Source organism: Mytilus californianus, unplaced genomic scaffold (assembly GCF_021869535.1).
Source record: "Mytilus californianus isolate M0D057914Y unplaced genomic scaffold, xbMytCali1.0.p SCAF_7, whole genome shotgun sequence".
NCBI lineage: Eukaryota > Metazoa > Mollusca > Bivalvia > Mytilida > Mytilidae > Mytilus > Mytilus californianus.
In genome coordinates this window covers 50,626,495-50,644,812 of record NW_026262723.1, presented here as the reverse complement: position 1 = coordinate 50,644,812, position 18,318 = coordinate 50,626,495, and the positions used below count along the sequence as shown (strand labels likewise).

The 18,318-nt window shown below is 33.0% G+C and overlaps 1 protein-coding gene across 1 annotated transcript in view; it reads right to left on the bottom strand.

Moving 5' to 3' along the window:
* LOC127709717 (uncharacterized) overlaps window positions 1-18,318 on the bottom strand; it is a 167,310-nt gene that overhangs the window by 70,634 nt on the left and 78,358 nt on the right. Inside the window, exon 3 of the mRNA XM_052215381.1 lies at window positions 13,707-14,015. Coding sequence (XP_052071341.1) covers window positions 13,707-14,015 — 309 coding nt within the window. The remainder of the gene's footprint in view (window positions 1-13,706; window positions 14,016-18,318) is intronic.

Here is an 18,318-nt window from a genome sequence, read left to right as displayed (position 1 = left end):
TGTGATGACTTCGGAAAATTTCTCAACGCAAATGTTTATACCAGCTTCAGATATTTTATCAAGATCTTCAAGGCAAGAATTTCTACGGTCATAATTAACACGAAAAGCCTCTCTCATTTGATCTTTATTTTCCTCATTCCATTTTAATGTGTACGTTGTTTTTTCATTTTCATCAGGTTCTTTTTGATGATCAAAAACTTTCAAGTTACTTTTCAATTCAAAATGTAGTGGTGCATGATCCGAGAGTTCTGTAAAACTGCATACTATGAATATTCGGATTAAGTAAAAATTCGTTTCGCTCGTAATCAAATAATCATTTACACTTAATCAGTTTGCACCACAAAAAGTGAAACTGTTAGAAAATCCATCGTTATCACGACCATTTACTATACGCATGCCAGCAGATTTACATAATATCAACAGCTTTAGGCCCCATGTATTAGTTTTATTGTCTGGATTAATCCTAACTTGTAGATTTGAATCTAAACTTTATGACATTAAGTTTGTTAACAATGTATTCGGTAAATTATCCTGGCAGATAAATTTAAAGTCTTCATAATTACTTGTTCGACTATTTGTATCTCCATAAATAAACACTTTCCCCTTTCTTGAATACTTTTCTAGCAGTATTTCAAGTTGTTCAAATAAATCATAATTTTCATAAATCGAATAAAATCTGGATTTATATGGAGGTATATAAACGAAACAATATATAAATCTTCATCACTGTCTATAATGATAGATTTGTCGATTTTAATTACAATAAATGAGTACTTCACAGACAGAAACTTTTGATTTTAAATGTTCTTTATATAATTCCCCCACCTTGGATTGTTTTAGCACGCTGCCTCGGAATAATTATAGGCTCATGAAAACCTTCAATTTCAAATTTAAATGTCTTTTTTATTCAGCATTCACTTAGAAAAACTTTGTCACAAGTTTCCAAGAACTGCACAAATTTAGTACTTTCAATTTTATCTCTAAGGCCACCGTTTATATCAAACCGTTTATATATATATATATATTTTATATATGTTCCAAGCTAATATTTTTGTTGAAGAAATTGTTCGGGCATTCTCATGTCCGTCCTACGTGAACGTTTTCACCGACGTTTACATCTCCCTACCAGAACCTCCGTCGTCTATATAAACACGATCGCCATCTATATATAGTTTGTCATTTACAAGGACGGCTTTCTTTTTTTTGACGTATGGCTCCCTTCATCAGCGGAACCAGGCGCTTTCGGCGTTCATTTACATCTTTTGGAAACTGTTGGCTTATACCAATGCTAGTATCTTTTAATTTGTAACTTTCGGAACGAACTTTTGTTCTAACGGCTGAATCACTAATTTTTCTGCTTCTGCTTCACATCGGTTATGTCAAGTTTATCACCGCATACATCAGACACAATTTCACTACAGTCTTCGAACGTATCTGAGCCAGTTTCGGGTATACCATGAAAGAGCAAGTTGTCAATCATATTACGGCAACGTAGATCAGTTATTTCATTAGAAAGCCTTTTATTTTCAATCCATATCGCCTCATTTTCACGCCTCAGATTTTCAATGTTCGAGTTAACGGAACGGATACCCTCAACAGCTTTTGAAACATCAGATTTCGATTTTTCTAGATCGGTAACGCGAACTGACAGAATTGAAAGATCATACAATGTTTCTTCAATGTTACTGATTCTATTTACCGAGGATGAGGTGTGTCCGAGCATCGCAAAAATTTGATGAACCCAAGGTGGGACCTGAGGTAAGCTGGGCATTTGATATCTGATTGACGCAGGAGACATTCCAGGCGGACTTGTTAAGAAAGGTGGGGGAGGTGGCGGTGGTGGTGGCAGTGGTGGCGAGGTGCTTGACTGGACATTTATAGACTAGTTTTGTGTGAGACTGTTTATGTTATGTAGTTACGCTTTCTTTTCCTACGTTTTGGTGACATTTAAGGCTAAGAACACTTTCTGCTAACGTAATTACTACAAATACTGCATGAATACTGCATTATAGAAGACCTCAAAATTAATATTTCTTCGGAGCTACAAACATTTACTGTTTACATGTTTTGGGTGTCTATTATACTGCATTGTATCAGTCCACTTACTTGTCTAAGGAAATAATTGGAATAATAGCATTTCAAAAAAGTGTGGGAATCAACTTTTGATATCAATACACATCTTGTACCAAATTGTATTTAATAACTTATAATTACACAAGCATAAAATACTTTCATAATTTTTATCAACTGAATAAATTTGATATATTACTTTTTCACATTAATTCATAAATAGTAATTTACTATAAATTTTGATTTACAAGGGAACTATATGCAAGTGTATATCTAAAATAAAGTAGCTGTTCGACCAACATTTTCTTAAATTTAGGGCAAATAACATGTCAAAAGTTGGCAGTAGATGATCAAAATGGTGTATAAAGTTACTGCAAGTGATAAAAAACACATAATTAGTTTCATGAAAGTATTCATTCTTACAAATCATATTGAAACTGAAGGTGCTTTTGAGGATCACACTGACTATTTATTTTATAGTGGACACAAGTAAATTTATTAACAACTTTTATACAGCTTGCCATATTGTATAAACACCTGCGACTATCTTACCCCCTGAATGTCTGTTGGAGATTTTTATCATTAGGTTGCTGTCTCATTGACAAATGCCCACATCTCTTTTTATTCATACATATATGAAAAATTGTGTATTACATGTAGTAAGTGTTACTGAACCAAAGCATGATTACATATTTATGTTTATAAATATAATAAATCTATAATGAAATTTTTACTCTATATTTATAGAAACAATGTTGCAATTTCAAATGATTAAACTAATGAACCATTGGCTGTAGTCCAAATATAAAATTCAATAATTAAATTCCCATAAACTAGGGCACAAATGTACATAGATATAGGAAGATGTGGTATGAGTGCCAATGAGACAACTCTCCATCCATGTAACAATTTATAAAAGTAAACCATTATAGGTCAAGGTACGGCCTTCAACACGGAGCATTGGCTCACACCGAACAGCAAGCTATATATGGCCCCCAAAAATTACTAGTGTAAAACCATTCAAACGGGAAAACCAACGGTCTAATCTATATAAAAACGAGAAACGAGAAACACGTTCAAAAATTTTGAAAATTTCTGTCAAAAGTGTAAACAAATAAAATATACCATTTAGTTTTATTCAAAATTACCTCAGGAAATAGTTTTTGGTGTTTTCTCTCATTTTCAGGTACAAGTCTAGGTGGAATGTCACACCTTATTAATAGTGCATTGCCTCAGAGATTAGAGAACCGGTCCTTAAATGTTCTAGTATGGGACCAGGGCCCTGGCACTTCAAATACTGGTAGACCATTTCTGAAAGACAATTCAACAATTAACATTGATTTTAAAAAAGATTCTTATTATATTGTATCATTCATTTGACACACACATATACTGAGATGTCCAGACAGACCCCTAAATAAGTTGTTAAAAAGATATTTCAACTTGCAGAGATACTTTTTCCAAACACAAGGCATTTATCGTCCCAACTTCCACTTGAGATGACTGTACATGCCTCTTTTTAAATGTCCTTTTTTTTCTTTTTTCTTTTTTTTTGGGGGGGGGGGGGATCCTTCCGGCATGACAGAGAAACTATGACCACTTTCTAAACACCAGGGTATTCTCGTTATGGACATGTTTTGAGGTTCACTGCCTCTAAAATGCTATTTTGTACAACCTTTTGAGTCCCCCTGGCAAAGGATTTTCTGTTCCCCTCGAGTTTCACACCATAAAAACACAAATAAAACAACTTGTACAAATGTATCTTCGAACAAATAGAGCAAAATACTTTACTTTTTATCTTCAATACCGACAACAAACGAGCAACAGGTTTATTGTTCGCTTGAAGAGCTTGCTAAGTTGCTTTTATCAATTTATGGAGCTAGAGTTGCGAGTTTGTCACAAAATCGAGGGATAAGTGGATACTTCAAAAACCTGCCCAGCTGTGAGCTATTAAGTGTCGGGTAGCAAGTCATTTCGTACCTTGACCATTTCGTACCTCTGGCCACTGGACGTTAAGCAACCAACAATCAATCAATCAATCGAACCTCTGGCATTTCGTACCCAAAATTACAATTTCGTACCCAACATTTACCATTTCGCACCCATGATCTAAACTATTTCGTACCCTAAGGGCCAACTGCATATACCATTTCGTATCTCATGGACTCAAAACATGTTTACCATTTCGTATCATCTATTTGTAAATCGTTGAAATTTTGTACCAACATCGGTATATACTGCCTCATTATAAGTTTTTAAAATATTTTATATTTAATGCATACTGGTTACATTTAAAACTTCCATGAGGTACGAAATGGCACACATATACATTTTCTATAAGATTACCAGCTTTCTAATAATGCTTAGTTTACCTTTTTATATGCTTTTAGCTTTAATACCTATCTTATCATGCTTATAATCTACTTATTAATGCCATGCTTAATAATAGTGCTTCATTTCATTTTGTGATATGTAACTTATGCTTATTATATATTGTATTGTTATTACTTGTATGTCGGTTAAAAGCTCAATAGAGCTTATGTTATGTCCTTGTTTGTATACTATTCCGACTCTAAATAACGCTTATTTGTTATTATTACTTATTAGGTCTTTCCACTTTTCCGTTGAAAGACCTATTGCTTTTGTTCTGATTATTAGGTCTTTCCACTTTTCGGTGGAAAGACCTTTTGCTTTTGTTCTGATTATTTTTTTTTTCTTCTGCCGTCTGAGATGTTGTTTTGTTACTTGACATATCGAAAGGATTTTTGGCCCATGATATTGTACAGTGATCACCCTGCATGACCGAACACTTTTTCTTATAGGAGTTATCTCCCTCGACCCTTTTTCTTGTTATCTTTATTTCTCTGTAACCGTAAATGATATTGAAATTTTTTTTTTCCAAATTGTTCGTCTACTCTTTAAGGATGTGTTGCTTAAATTTAACCGAAGTGATCCAATGTCATCTCATTAGAGTTATTTCCCTTTTCAAATTTAACATAAGGTCTCTTGATATGAAGTCCTTGGTTCATTTGGAGGAAATTGAGGTCAAGGTCATAGGTCAAGGTCATGTTCTTAATTTTGAAATTTGCTTGTTATCTTTAATCCAAAGAAACCGTAACAGTTAATGATAAGATGCTTTAGCCAAATAATTGTTCACGACATGGCGCAACTACAACCCGTTTAAGTCGAAGTTTTTCTGTCACCCTTTATAGAAGTTTTCTCCCCTTATATATTTGAAATCAGTATTTCTCCTTTATCATAGAACTGAATGACCTGGGATCTTTCGACTTGACATCACTGACGTATAAGGTCAATTTGACGTTCTACATTATGACCTTTGCTAAGAATTCATACTGGTTCATTATAAAACAGTTAGGTCTTTTGCATTAGGTTGGTAGACATATGACCTTTAACAAGGTAAATCGGAAGTGACATTATTTTAACCGGAAGTAGCCGATTTCATACTTTTTTAATGAAAAAGTACCTAGACTTCTTATATTTTTAGAATCAGTTTGAAGTAACAAATCATATGGACCAGAAGTGGCATCTTCTAACACGGTTTTTTAAATTTAATTCTTGATCATCGAAGTTGAGGTGGAAAGACCTTCAATTGTTCTCTGCACAATTGGTTTTTTATTATTTGTTTTCTTCTTCCGCCAAATTTTTTTCTTGCGGTGTATAGTTGTTTCGCAAGATGTGGCTTAGATTTTCTGCATATGATATTGAACAGTTATTGCGCTTTTGAAACTGACCCTGTTTAACCGAACACTTTTTATTGTAAGAGTTATCTCCCCAAACACTGTTTTTCTTGTGTGCGCATCTCCTTCGAAACCATAAAAGATTACGACAAAATTATTTTCCCAATTTGCTCGTTACATCCTCAGGATGTTGAGAGTAATTTTGACCGAAGCTATCCGGAGACTCCATATGAGAGTTATTTCCTATTATGCATTTGTATAAGTGATATGCATTTTTAACTGGTAAACCATAATTGATAGAGACCTAGGGTCTTTTGATTTGAGGTCTTTGTTCCAAAAAGAAATTTAGGTCAAGGTCAAAGGTAAAGGTCATGTTCTTATTTTTTACATTCAGTTCATATTGCTTCTTCCCAGAAAGAGTTATAGATATCAAACAATTTAACCAAAATGTTTGTAGCGATATGTCCTAACTGGAAATTTTTGTCAAAATGGTACGCGTCATTTTATTGCAGGGTCAATGCCCCAGAAATGGTCAAATCAACAATTTACTAATTAAAACTTGAAACTTTGCAGCTATCATGTTGTAAATGTATCTTATGTCAATTATCAACCAAAGTCTACCACTGCACTCCCCCCCTCCTTTTCCAACTGATTTTTTTTGGGGTTATCCCATTTCTATGAAAAGAAAATCGCCTTCAGTCCCGTACATTTTACTGTAAAAATGCTAATTATAAATCCTTCTAATGTACAAAATTCGGAAATAGAAATCCATCCCTGCAAAAATCTGCTCCAATTCATGTATTTTCTGAAATGAATCGATAAACGTTTTGTTAAAGTACTATAACAACAGCATTATTTTTGTGTGCATGCAATGCATGAAGACTCGTGATCAGCGATTAGACAATAGTTTACCTGTAAAATGAATCAAGAAATTATATTCCCGTTAGCACTATAAAAACACGTGCGGTCCGCTTGATGACCTGCCCATGATTGAGAAATTAAAATCAATGACATAGAAATCGCTCCCAAGTTCGTAACTATTAGTGAAATCCTATCAAATTTCTAAACATGCATTAAAACACAAATCTGTGCGCCCGTAAATATGTGTACGAAAAAAGCATGCATGATCAGACATCAATTAACTGTAAAAAATAAAATCAATAGTTTTCATGTTACTCTTTTCAATACACATGTGGTCTGTTCAACGGTCTCCCCTAAAAAGGAATAAATATAACTCCAGACATATATATATACGAGCATCACGTGACTTCACAAACACCACAGCGCGCGCGGACCTAAATTTAGAATAAAAAACATTCCTCATCCAAATATAGAAAGTCGAACTTCCTTAGACAAAATGTTACTCAGTTTTCCTACAAATTCAAACAAAATGCACACACAACCAGTAAATAAAACATGAAGTCCGCGGTTGCGCAGAAAATAGAGAAAATTTATAAATGGAGGATGCTAGGATCAATTTTTATTAGGACATCCAAGGCGTCCGTTTGGCTGTGCGGGATTGATACTAACGCAGCCACGTTCGGTCAGTATGGACGTTTAGTCCAATGCCTCGCATAGAGAGAGTGTCATGCAAACTTTTAATCAATCAATCAATCAATCAATCAATCATGTTTCGGAGGGGAAAGACCGTTAACAATTGTTTTTAAAACAATTGATTTATATTTAATTATAAGGTACGAAATGGCACACATGTAAATCTTCCATGAAGTACGAAATTGCATTATAATAATCTTCCATGAGGTACGAAATGGGTACACATATAAATTTTTCCATTAAGTACGAGATGGAGCACATCAATGAGACAGTTTTTACCAAGAAATGAAACACATATAAATTTTCCATGAGGTATGAAATGGTCAAGGTACAAAATGGTCAGGGAACGAAAGGGTTTTTGCCAGGATACGAAATGGGGGTTACGAAATGGATAGGGGAATGACTATTATTCAAGTGTCGTCCTTAAAATTTATTCCAAACGATTCGGGTGAGTTTTCATGATCTTACCTTCGATTTTGGCAACTTGAAATTACGTCAGTTACCTGTACCATGGATTTCTTTGATGCAGTCCCATCTTCGAAGCGGTGAAGATGAACAAATAAGCGTAACTGTGTATGCTCGAGATCGGCAATTTTAAAAACTAAAATTAGCCCATACCGGACGGTATTGTCAAACTTGTCAAAGAACGGCCAGGTACCAGTCTATGTAACCTTTGACTGCTGATGCTGGTACGTCATCAAGTGAGAAATTCATCCGCGCGCATTATAGGTACAACACCGATTTCGACTATTTTCAAATCAAGAATAACCCGCGTACACACAGATAATTTCTCACAACAAAACATGTCAATGTTACAAATAAATGTTCTTAAACAAATATTCTCGTGAAATTTCATTGATAATATTAATATATATGAAGCGGTAAAGAATGCTATTTTGTACTCGATAAAGTCAGCGCATTTATACATATGTATACGCAGTACCGCGTGTTTAAAAGCACACTCAGAATTTGCTATAGCATTACTATGGATGACCTCTCAAGGTCACCCTAGTAAAAAATGAAACTAATGTGGGTATATGTAAAGTAAGGCATTTAGATGACCTAATTCCGGTTGGGAGGTATCTCCGTCATCTAGATGTTTTATTTCAATTAAAAAGTCAGGAAAGTTATATAAATCCCTGTGTATATTTCCCACGTGGTAAGTAGAAACAGAGACATATAATACAAGAGATTCGCAACTCTAGTGGAATCTAAGTAACGGCCAATGAAATGTCTCGGCCACCGGAAACCGATTATTGCCAATTGGGGTGATTGGATTATTATTGGATTGGAAAGAAAAATCCGCCATTGTTGTGAAGAAGATTCTACGCATAACGATTTTTCTAATTGTTAATGCCGATAATTTTCACAGCTAAAGCATATAAGTATATTCAAAAGATACAGAACAAAACCATTCTAATAATTTGTAATTAATATAATGTGTTGAAATGAAGAGAGTAATCAAATACAGACAAATTTAAAACGCGGCCTATTCCGCTTCACCTCCTATTGCCGTAAAACCCACATGGTCTCCCAATCTGTTTCGTAAAACTTGGAAATATGCGAATAAATATACAATTTTATGGGGCTCTATTACTCCAAAATGTTGTGTCGTAAAAATAAGATCAGTTTCGTAAAATTTGATCCACTAATAATTACTTAAAATATCAACAAAGTTGACTATTATTTTCTTATTGATGCCGAAAGCCAGCTATGCTGGTACTACCAATTTGTTTCGTAAAACTTAAAAATTTACAAATAAATACACCATTTTATGGCGCTATGTTACTTCCAAATGTTATGTAGTGAAAATAAGACTGATTTCGTAAAATTTGATCTAATAGTTATTTCTTAAAATATCAACAAAGGTGACTATTATTTTTAATTACACCTTATGTAAGAATCCTGGGTTTTGATTGGTTGATAGCCAGTGTATTTTTCACCAATTTACTTTTATCAAATGAATATCGTTCATTTTTAAACAGCGCCGGGGTATATGCAAAAAGAATATGCCTTTTTTACCCTCTCTGCCGTGTAATTTGCCAAAAATACTCTATCCGACTGGACGCTTGTAATGTCACGATCATCAATGCGTTTTATGTCACGATCATCAATGCGTTTTGTACGTTAACATTCGGTGTAATTAAACAGATATAGCATGTTCTTGAGGGGTATATGCGAAATTTAACATTCTCTCCACTGGTATTTTTCGCAAATACCCCTCCTTAACATTATATATCTGTTCAATATCTATCATGTCTATAAGCCAGCTATGCTGGTACCCTACTTTTGTAAAAAAAAACTTTTTACCCTTTCAGGGGTGTAAAAATTTCATTGTTCTTTTAAAAGTGGAAGTAAAATGTGATCAAATAAGGTATTTTCTTTTCTTTTTTTATATCAAACCGGCGTAATATTAAAGTTGTTCATGGACAAATTTCCGTAAATTAGCCCTTCGTTTTTGCGCACTATGAAATTTATATCCTGCATTTTGTTGGCCAAATTATTCATTTTTCATCCTATTTAGGGCATGGTTATTTATTTTCAGTTCTTACAAAGCCAGACTATTCCCATTCAATATCCTCCTGGCCCCCAGAATATTTGTGAGGCGATTTTTAAATAAAAGTTTCAGAATTAAAAATTCTTAATCTGTATAAAAATCACTTTTTTTTCCAACCAAATTTGTGGCTTCTTTTCCGTTGTCGTCATGACATCATAGCATAGAAATGAGCAAAATGAAAGATACATTTGTATTTTTATTTCGAATTGCTGTTGTATGCATACATTTTATATGTTATCATGTGTTACAGCCTAAATTGTCCGTCTTACATGGCCTAAGACCATTGATTATATATATATATATATATATATATATATATATATATATATATATATATATATATATATATATATATATATATAAACAAGTCTAAATTGAAAACATATATATATATATACTTCTGTGGTACAACATTTATGATATTTGTGCATTTTCTTTCCTTTAAAAGCACATTAGATATATATGGAAGGGTTATTTATAACAAAAAAACTTCACAAGTTTTAAAATTAGTGAAAAATATTAAATCTTAATACAAGACCCCCTCCCTCCCCTCATTAGAAAATCTCCATTTTCAGACACAGGTTCACATAACTTTTGTCTGTTGAATAATTGTTACAAAACTAATACTCAATGAGTATTCTTTTGCTTTAAATACATGATATATGACAGATACATTAAAACTATTTATGAATTAGGGCATGTCATAGGCATTTTTCTAATATGTTAAGTTTTTAGGCTTAAATCTTGTTACATGTAGTTGAACATTTTCCACTTATACAATGTATGTGCAAATTGAACACCCCAAGTTCAAATATAAAAATGGCCATTTTGTCTATCATCCTTTGATTTTTATTCACTATGAATAAAGTACCTGCGTAGCCTTTTAGACCAGATGAGCTCAAACAAAAAACTATGTACGTTATTTTTATGAAAGACGAATGTGAATCAGACTAAAGGTCAATATTGAGAAATATTTTTTATAGTTATATTTCATTCACATGACCCGAGTTATACACTGTGTCTTAACTACCCCGGCAAAAATGTTTGGACTCAATAGTATCTTATATCCGGAATGGTGACGGGCCATCAACAGACAGAGAAAAGGTAGGATTTCTGTTTACTTATTTGTTATTTTTGTGATATTGAAGAATATAAATACACATAGAACTACTTTCGATTGTGAGATGTGATTATTTTCTACAACTGTTCTAGATTTATGGAGAAATAAGTAAAAAGGGACATCAAAACGATGAATTGAGTGTTCTTGCCTCGAATTTGTTTAATTTCTCGTTGATTAGTGCACATTGTACGATAAGAAACATATTAACATGGAGATTTGCATGGAAAGAAAGAAATGGGTCATGTCAAAATTAAAGGACCCGGTTTTGTCAATGTGTACAACCCGGTTTCGTCCTAAAATTTTACAAAGCAGGACCCGGTTTTGTCATAGAAATAATGCAATTGCATAACGTAAATTAAAATCCGGCTTTCAACAAGATTTAGATGGTTCGTTGGAAAACGTTTCTTTCAGAGGCCAACATATTATTAATTTGATTCCGTAAACACTTAAATTTCTGCTTTATCGGAACAAAAATAGTTTTAATTGTGCTTTGTATGAAAACGAATACTTTAACGGGGAAATACCAAGAAATGAAAGTTGCATCGCAATTTGAGGTCTTTTAATATGAATTATGTAAATTTAAGTGTTCAAACTTCGATAGTGTACGGCCTTGAAAATTGAAGGACGCACATTTGATATGTGATTTTCTTGGAGAACAGGATGGGTATCTTGATGATATTCTACTATACCTAAAGGGGGGGGGGGGTGAACACTACATTAAAGCAAGAGAATAAGACAAATGTATATGCATGCAGAATCGCCCTAGAATATGAATTTTCATGCGGCGCAAAAGATCACAATAATTATGCGTTAAAAATCTTTTTTCCCCTCCTTGCAACCATTTTATTAAGTATAAAGAGTATAATAGCCTCAGGCCATCCAGAAAATGCAATAATGATTATTTTATTAATAATTTTATAACTAAACGGTTCTTTTATCTCTCCATTGTGTAATGCTTATCGTACATTGACAAATGTTCTACATTTTAATGACGTTGGTCAAGTTTATAATTGTCAATATGCAGGGGCGGATCGAGGATTTTTATTCACATTTAAAATGCATAATTGTAATATACATTTATTTAATATGTTAACTTGAAGTTTCCTTGGATTTTGAACTGTGAATTTGATTCACGCTTTAAAAGGCCTACAAAATTAAATGTGCTTACTGGCCAGCTGAAAATAAGGGAAACGTTGAAAATCCCACAGCTATGGTATGCTCAAGTGTGAAAACTTGCATTAGTACGAGTAACACAGCTTATATAGTACCAGAAAATTTAGCGGGGTTCCATGCATGATTAATTCGTACAGAATAGTATAAACTAAAGTCTTTTTCTGAATATCCGTCAATGAATGAATGAATGAGTAAATGATAGTAAATATATTGTAAACATAGCGTATAGTATAGTTCTGTTAAATTTACAAGGTGACACAATCATACCCCATCTTCTTTTTTTTACATCATTACATAATAGTATAGAAAACAAACAAACATCATAATGCTATAAAAGAATTTATGTAAGTGCATGCTATAAAGTATTTATATTCCATTTAAACTTTGTTCGAAGATAAGTGCAATAAGGTTTACGTATATCATTTGAAAAATGTGTACTCCCTTTTTCGAAAAGTTACCGTTTAAAATAAATTTTAACACGACAGGTTTGTTTTACAATAACATATTTATTGAATTTCTTTCGACGGACAATGTTCAGATCCGTGTTAACTTTGCTTTTCATAAATTTGTGGTTTTAAAACAAAACAAAACAAGGGTCCTATACAAAGACAAATCCGGGTCCTTCCATTTTGATATGACCCATTTCTTTCGTTCCATGCACAGAAATACAAATATTGAGGTGCGCAAAGTGACTAGTCTTGCAATCTCCATCTTGATATCTTTCTTTCCGTACCTTTCTTCCTGTACAATGTGCACAATTTAACGAGAAATTAAACAAATTCGAGGCAAGGTTCACTCAATTCATCATTTTGATGTGCATTTTTACTTATTTCTCCAATAATCTAGAACAGTTGTAGAAAATAGCACATCTCACAATCGAAAATAGTTATATGTATAAAAATAAAAATAAGAAGATGTGGTATGATTGCCAATGAGACAACTCTCCACAAGAGACCAAATGACACAGAAATTAACAACTATAGGCCACCATACGGCCTTCAACAACGACTAAAACTCATACCGCGTAGTCAGCTATAAAAGTTCTTCAATATATAAATAACAAATAAATAAACAGAAATCCTACCTTTTCTCTGTCTGTTGATGGTCCGTCACCGTACCGGATATTAGATACTATTGAGTCCAAACATTTTTTGCCGGGGTAGTTTAGACACAGTGTTATAAGTTTATAACTGAAAGGTTCTAAATAATTAGACATTTTACAAATTGTTCCGACAAAATTTGCGGTCCGCGGTTGATGACTAGCCCAGTCCCCGTATGTGGTATTGGACGCAGTAGCAATTAATCATCACAATTCTTGCACATATATTGTGGCAGAATATCATAATAGTATGTAAAGTTTAATCATTTTGATGTTCATCATGACACTATTTTTGCAGTAGTAAACACATCATTTTGATTACTTATAATTTTACCTTTCAATATGATGATTTTGGTTTTCACCTATTTTCAGTCATATCCTTGAATTTGACGATTGTTGTTTACACAATGCAAAGAAAAATCTATTTAATCTTACCCTTCAAAGTGATGAACTTGGTAAACACCCCTTTTTTGTTCAGGAGAAAATCAAAGGATGCTTTAACTTGGACAGTAATATTTAAATTTCCAGGTGTAATACCATTATATGTAATGTTAGAATAAGTTTCATTCCATTCTTGAAATGTTCCATTTACAAACCAAATGTAAGCATATGTGTAATCATTCTCAAATTCATCTGTCAAAACAGACGTCAGATTTAGTGGCTTTTGTGTTGCAAATGTTTGGTTATGTACATACATTTTGTCATTGAGTTGCTGTTTGATTGTCAGTTTTCCATTTAAAAACTCTGAAAAAATAAAGAATAAAGTATGAAAAAAGAGAGATGTGGGTAAAACATCAATCATACAGCAACTTGACATCACAGTTATACCAAAACAAGAGGTTCCGAAGATCATGAATCGCACACCTGTCAAAAATATAGCTTAAATTGGGCATTTTTACTGTTTACGGTAGTGAGTTTCCACCTATATATTTTATAGTTTTCAAAATATAAGGCAAAAACTAAACCAAAACTAAAAAAAAAAATCGTCATTCAATGACAGTAACTCCTACAAGGAGTCATCCAATAATTTCTATCATTTGAAATGTTTGTAAATTGCTGATCATTTTTGTTGTGTGCAGTTTTTACTAAAACCAGAAATTAGCAAAAAATCGTAATTTTACGGTAATAACTTCTATAATATAAGGAGTTATACAATATTTATCTTGCAGTGCTGATAATTTTTAACTGTTTTATTTTCTACCTATCTGTTATATTTTTCAATATAATAGTCAAAAACTCGAAAATTATAAATACATCGTCATTTAAAGGTAATAACTCCAATGAATAGTCATCTGATAATTTCTGCGCGTTTTTGTCCTTTTCGATTTTCTCTATCTCTTATAGTTTTCAAGATTATAAATGCATTTTATACTGATGTTCAATTTTTAGCAATGACAGCCATTTTGATTGGCACAAACAAAAAACAGAAATACCAAAAAAAGATAATGTAAAGATCATTTCGATAAAATTTAGGTGACATTGGTTCAGTAGTTTCAGAGATGAAGATATTTGAAAAGTTAAAGGCAACGACTGATGACGAATGACGACGACGACATATGTCTAGTGAATGCAATAGCATATAGGACCAGGCGAGCTAAATAGACATGAATAATTTTTATGCTTACAAATCTTTATTTCATATACAAACATGTGTGAACGGAAATTACAAATGAACCGTACGTTATTCATATACATGGCATATATGAGGTTCTTCACTGATCCATTGTTTTTAAATGAAAAAAAATAATCTTCAAACTGTTTGTATGGTGATTCATTTAAGAATTGAATGCTTCTTTTTGTAAATTCATTGGGGTGTAAAAGCGTTGACCGAAGTACATTTTGTATGAAGCGCGGAAGCGCTTCATTCTCAAAATGTACGCACGGTCAACGCTTTTACAACCCTATGAAATTACTAAAAGAAGCATTCAATACTTATAATTACAATTTTTCGCTATGATCATGAAAACACGATTACTATCAAGTTTTTCTTTTATTTACCTGTGCACTTTATTGTGGAAACGTGTGTCATCATGTATGTTTCAATTCATGCAATTCATTTTGAAATGATGAATGACGCGAGATTGCTGTTAGCCAATCAAAATAACGTATAATAATGAAACATTCATCTAATGTAATTATATAGCAATGGCTAATTCTATTAAATGAGACAGACAAAATTACCAACAACTTTCAATACATGTAATACAGTCATGTTTTCATGTTCTTATTTAAAGCCCTGTTTTCTTCATTCATTGTGTTTAAAGGCAGATGAATATATCTTCTGGTTATTATAATGTTAAGTAAATCATTAAACCAATGCATTGATATATACAAAACTAAGTCCTTTGTGAACTTTTTTTTATTTACATCTATTACGATCCAATAACATATAATCGACAAAAAATATTTAATTCGATGATTGCTGATCGAAAAATTGTGTCTTCTAATTAACTTTCGGGTTTTGATGCCAAAGTTTACCGATCGTGACCAATCAACAAATACTAATAGAGCGCGTGCTTAATAAGTTAGATGATAGATCGATGTTTTTTGGTTGTTTTTATATTTTCCATGCGTTCCCATTTGTTCCATGCGTTCCCGTTTGTTTATTAAACTTTATCATAACAGTTGTTACATGATTTGGAGTATTGCTATTTTTCTTCCACGTTTGTTTACTTTTTCGTCCATTATGGTTTTTACCTTCGCAATTTCCGAAATTCTAACGAAATTTGTCATGGTTAAAGTCACGGCATACGGAAAAGTTGTCGACAAATTAAAGTACGGGAAGACAAAAATTCAATAGCAGTACATTCTGAGGATTTTGTTCATACCTTGGGTAATTAAAAATGTAATTGTAATTTCCTGTAAAAAATAAAATAACAAAAATACATAACTCCAATGAAAATTCAAAACGGAAAGTCCCTTATCAAATGGCAAAATCAGAAGCTCAAACACATCAAACGAATGGAAAATAACTGTCATATTCCTGACTTGGTACAGGCATTTCCTTATGTAGAAAATGGTGGATTAAACCTGGTCTTATAGCTAGTATAGCTAGCTAAACCTCTCACTTGTATGACAGTCGCATAAAATTCCATTATATTGACAACAATGTGTAAAAAAAACAAACAGACATAATAGGTAAAAATGTCGAAAATAGTAATAAATTACAAATTGTAAGTTAAATCAAAGTAATGCGTAATTGATAATTTTTCTAAATACATTGTCATTTTGCAATGTATTTATGAATTACTTTTTAAATACTTTTAATTACGTTGGAGTTTTTGCTTGGAAGTTTAAAACTTATCTTTTATCCCTGGTGCACAAAAAGTAATCTGTATTTTTATCCCCCCCGCCGTAGCGGAGGGGCATTAAATTTTACTCTTGTCCGTCTGTACATGTACGTACGTACGTCCGTACGTCCCAAAATTGGTTTCCGTTCTCTAACTTGAGTTTGCCTCAACCAAGTGTTATGAAACTTATACACAATGCTAATTACCACAAAACACAGATCAAGTTTGAATTTTGGTGGCGTCACTTTAACCGTTCTAGAGTTATGCCCCTTTATAAATGGAAAAATTGCAAAATGTTTAGTTTCCGTTCTCTAACTTAAGTTTGCCTCAACCAAATGTTATGAAACTTATACACAATGCTCATTACTACCAAATACAGATCAAGTTTGAATTTTGGTAGGGTTACTTTAACCGTTCTAGAGTTATGCCCCTTTATAAATGGAAAAAATACAAAATTTTTAGTTTCCGTTCTCTAACTTAAGTTTGCCTCAACCAAATGTTATGAAACTTATACACAATGCTTATTACCACAAAACACAGATCAAATTTGAATTTTGGTGGCGTCACTTAACCGTTCTAGAGTTATGCCCCTTTATAAATGGAAAAATTGCAAAATTTTTAGTTTCCGTTCTCTAACTTAAGTTTGCCTCAACCAAATGTTATGAAACTTATACACAATGCTTATTACCACAAAACACAGATCAGGATTGAATTGTTCTAGAGTTATGCCCCTTTAAAAATGGAAAAATTGCAAAATTGCATCATCTGTGTCCATGGGGACACATTCTCCATTTATTTAATAAGGCATTAGTAGTAATAGGATTTACAGACAAAAACAATATTGTTTGAAGCTTTATCTGCAGGAACAACAACATAATTGTTGTGAAGAGAATTGTTTCTGAATACGGACTTAGGTCGAATATTTACACAGTTTTTCAACTTGTGGACCCTAATTGCGTTAACCCATTCTGACAATGTCTAGTTCGACCCTTTTTTGTTTTGTCCATGCTCTGGCGTAATCCTCAACGGAATCCATTATAATTTTAAAGTTATGGTTCCAATTGATGTGTTGTGACTCTCTGAAATTCTGACCATGAAATATCACCTTCCGGGGATGTTCATGTCGAAGTATATTTAGATCACCAGTAATTACATGGCCATAGGGCTTGTAAATATATGGAGAGTGCGAACAGTCACATGTCAGAGGGTTCTTCAAGTATTCTTCTAATTCAAGATCTTGCAATGCTTGTTTATATTTAAATATTTTAGGTGCAATTGTTTTGGAGTAACTATAGGAGACAATAGAAACAGACTGATTTTGAAAATAAGGCGGAATTTTAGATGTTACTTCTTTGTGATGAAGAACGTTGCTGATGTTGATAGCATCGATTCTTTTATTTGAAAACTGAATTGGAAGGGTGGATGTAAGCAATTATAGGCAACTACGGTCTTCAACAATGAGAAAAACCCTGTATATTTGGGAAAATATATCTAGACCTCATTTGTCAAGTGCATAATCTCTTAAACATTTAAGAAAAGTTACAGGCAGTGACAAAAGAATGGTACGTCGAATGTAATGTAACCCATGCCGATGATGGTGATGTGAATAAAGGTCATTAAATTCCCGGTGAGGGATCTAGATTTTGAAGACTTTTTTACGTTTGGACGATGGTAATGTTTTTGTCGAGCCTTCGACTTTTGTCGAATAAGCGAGACATAGCGATCATACATTCCGTCGGCGTCGTCGTCGTCGTCGG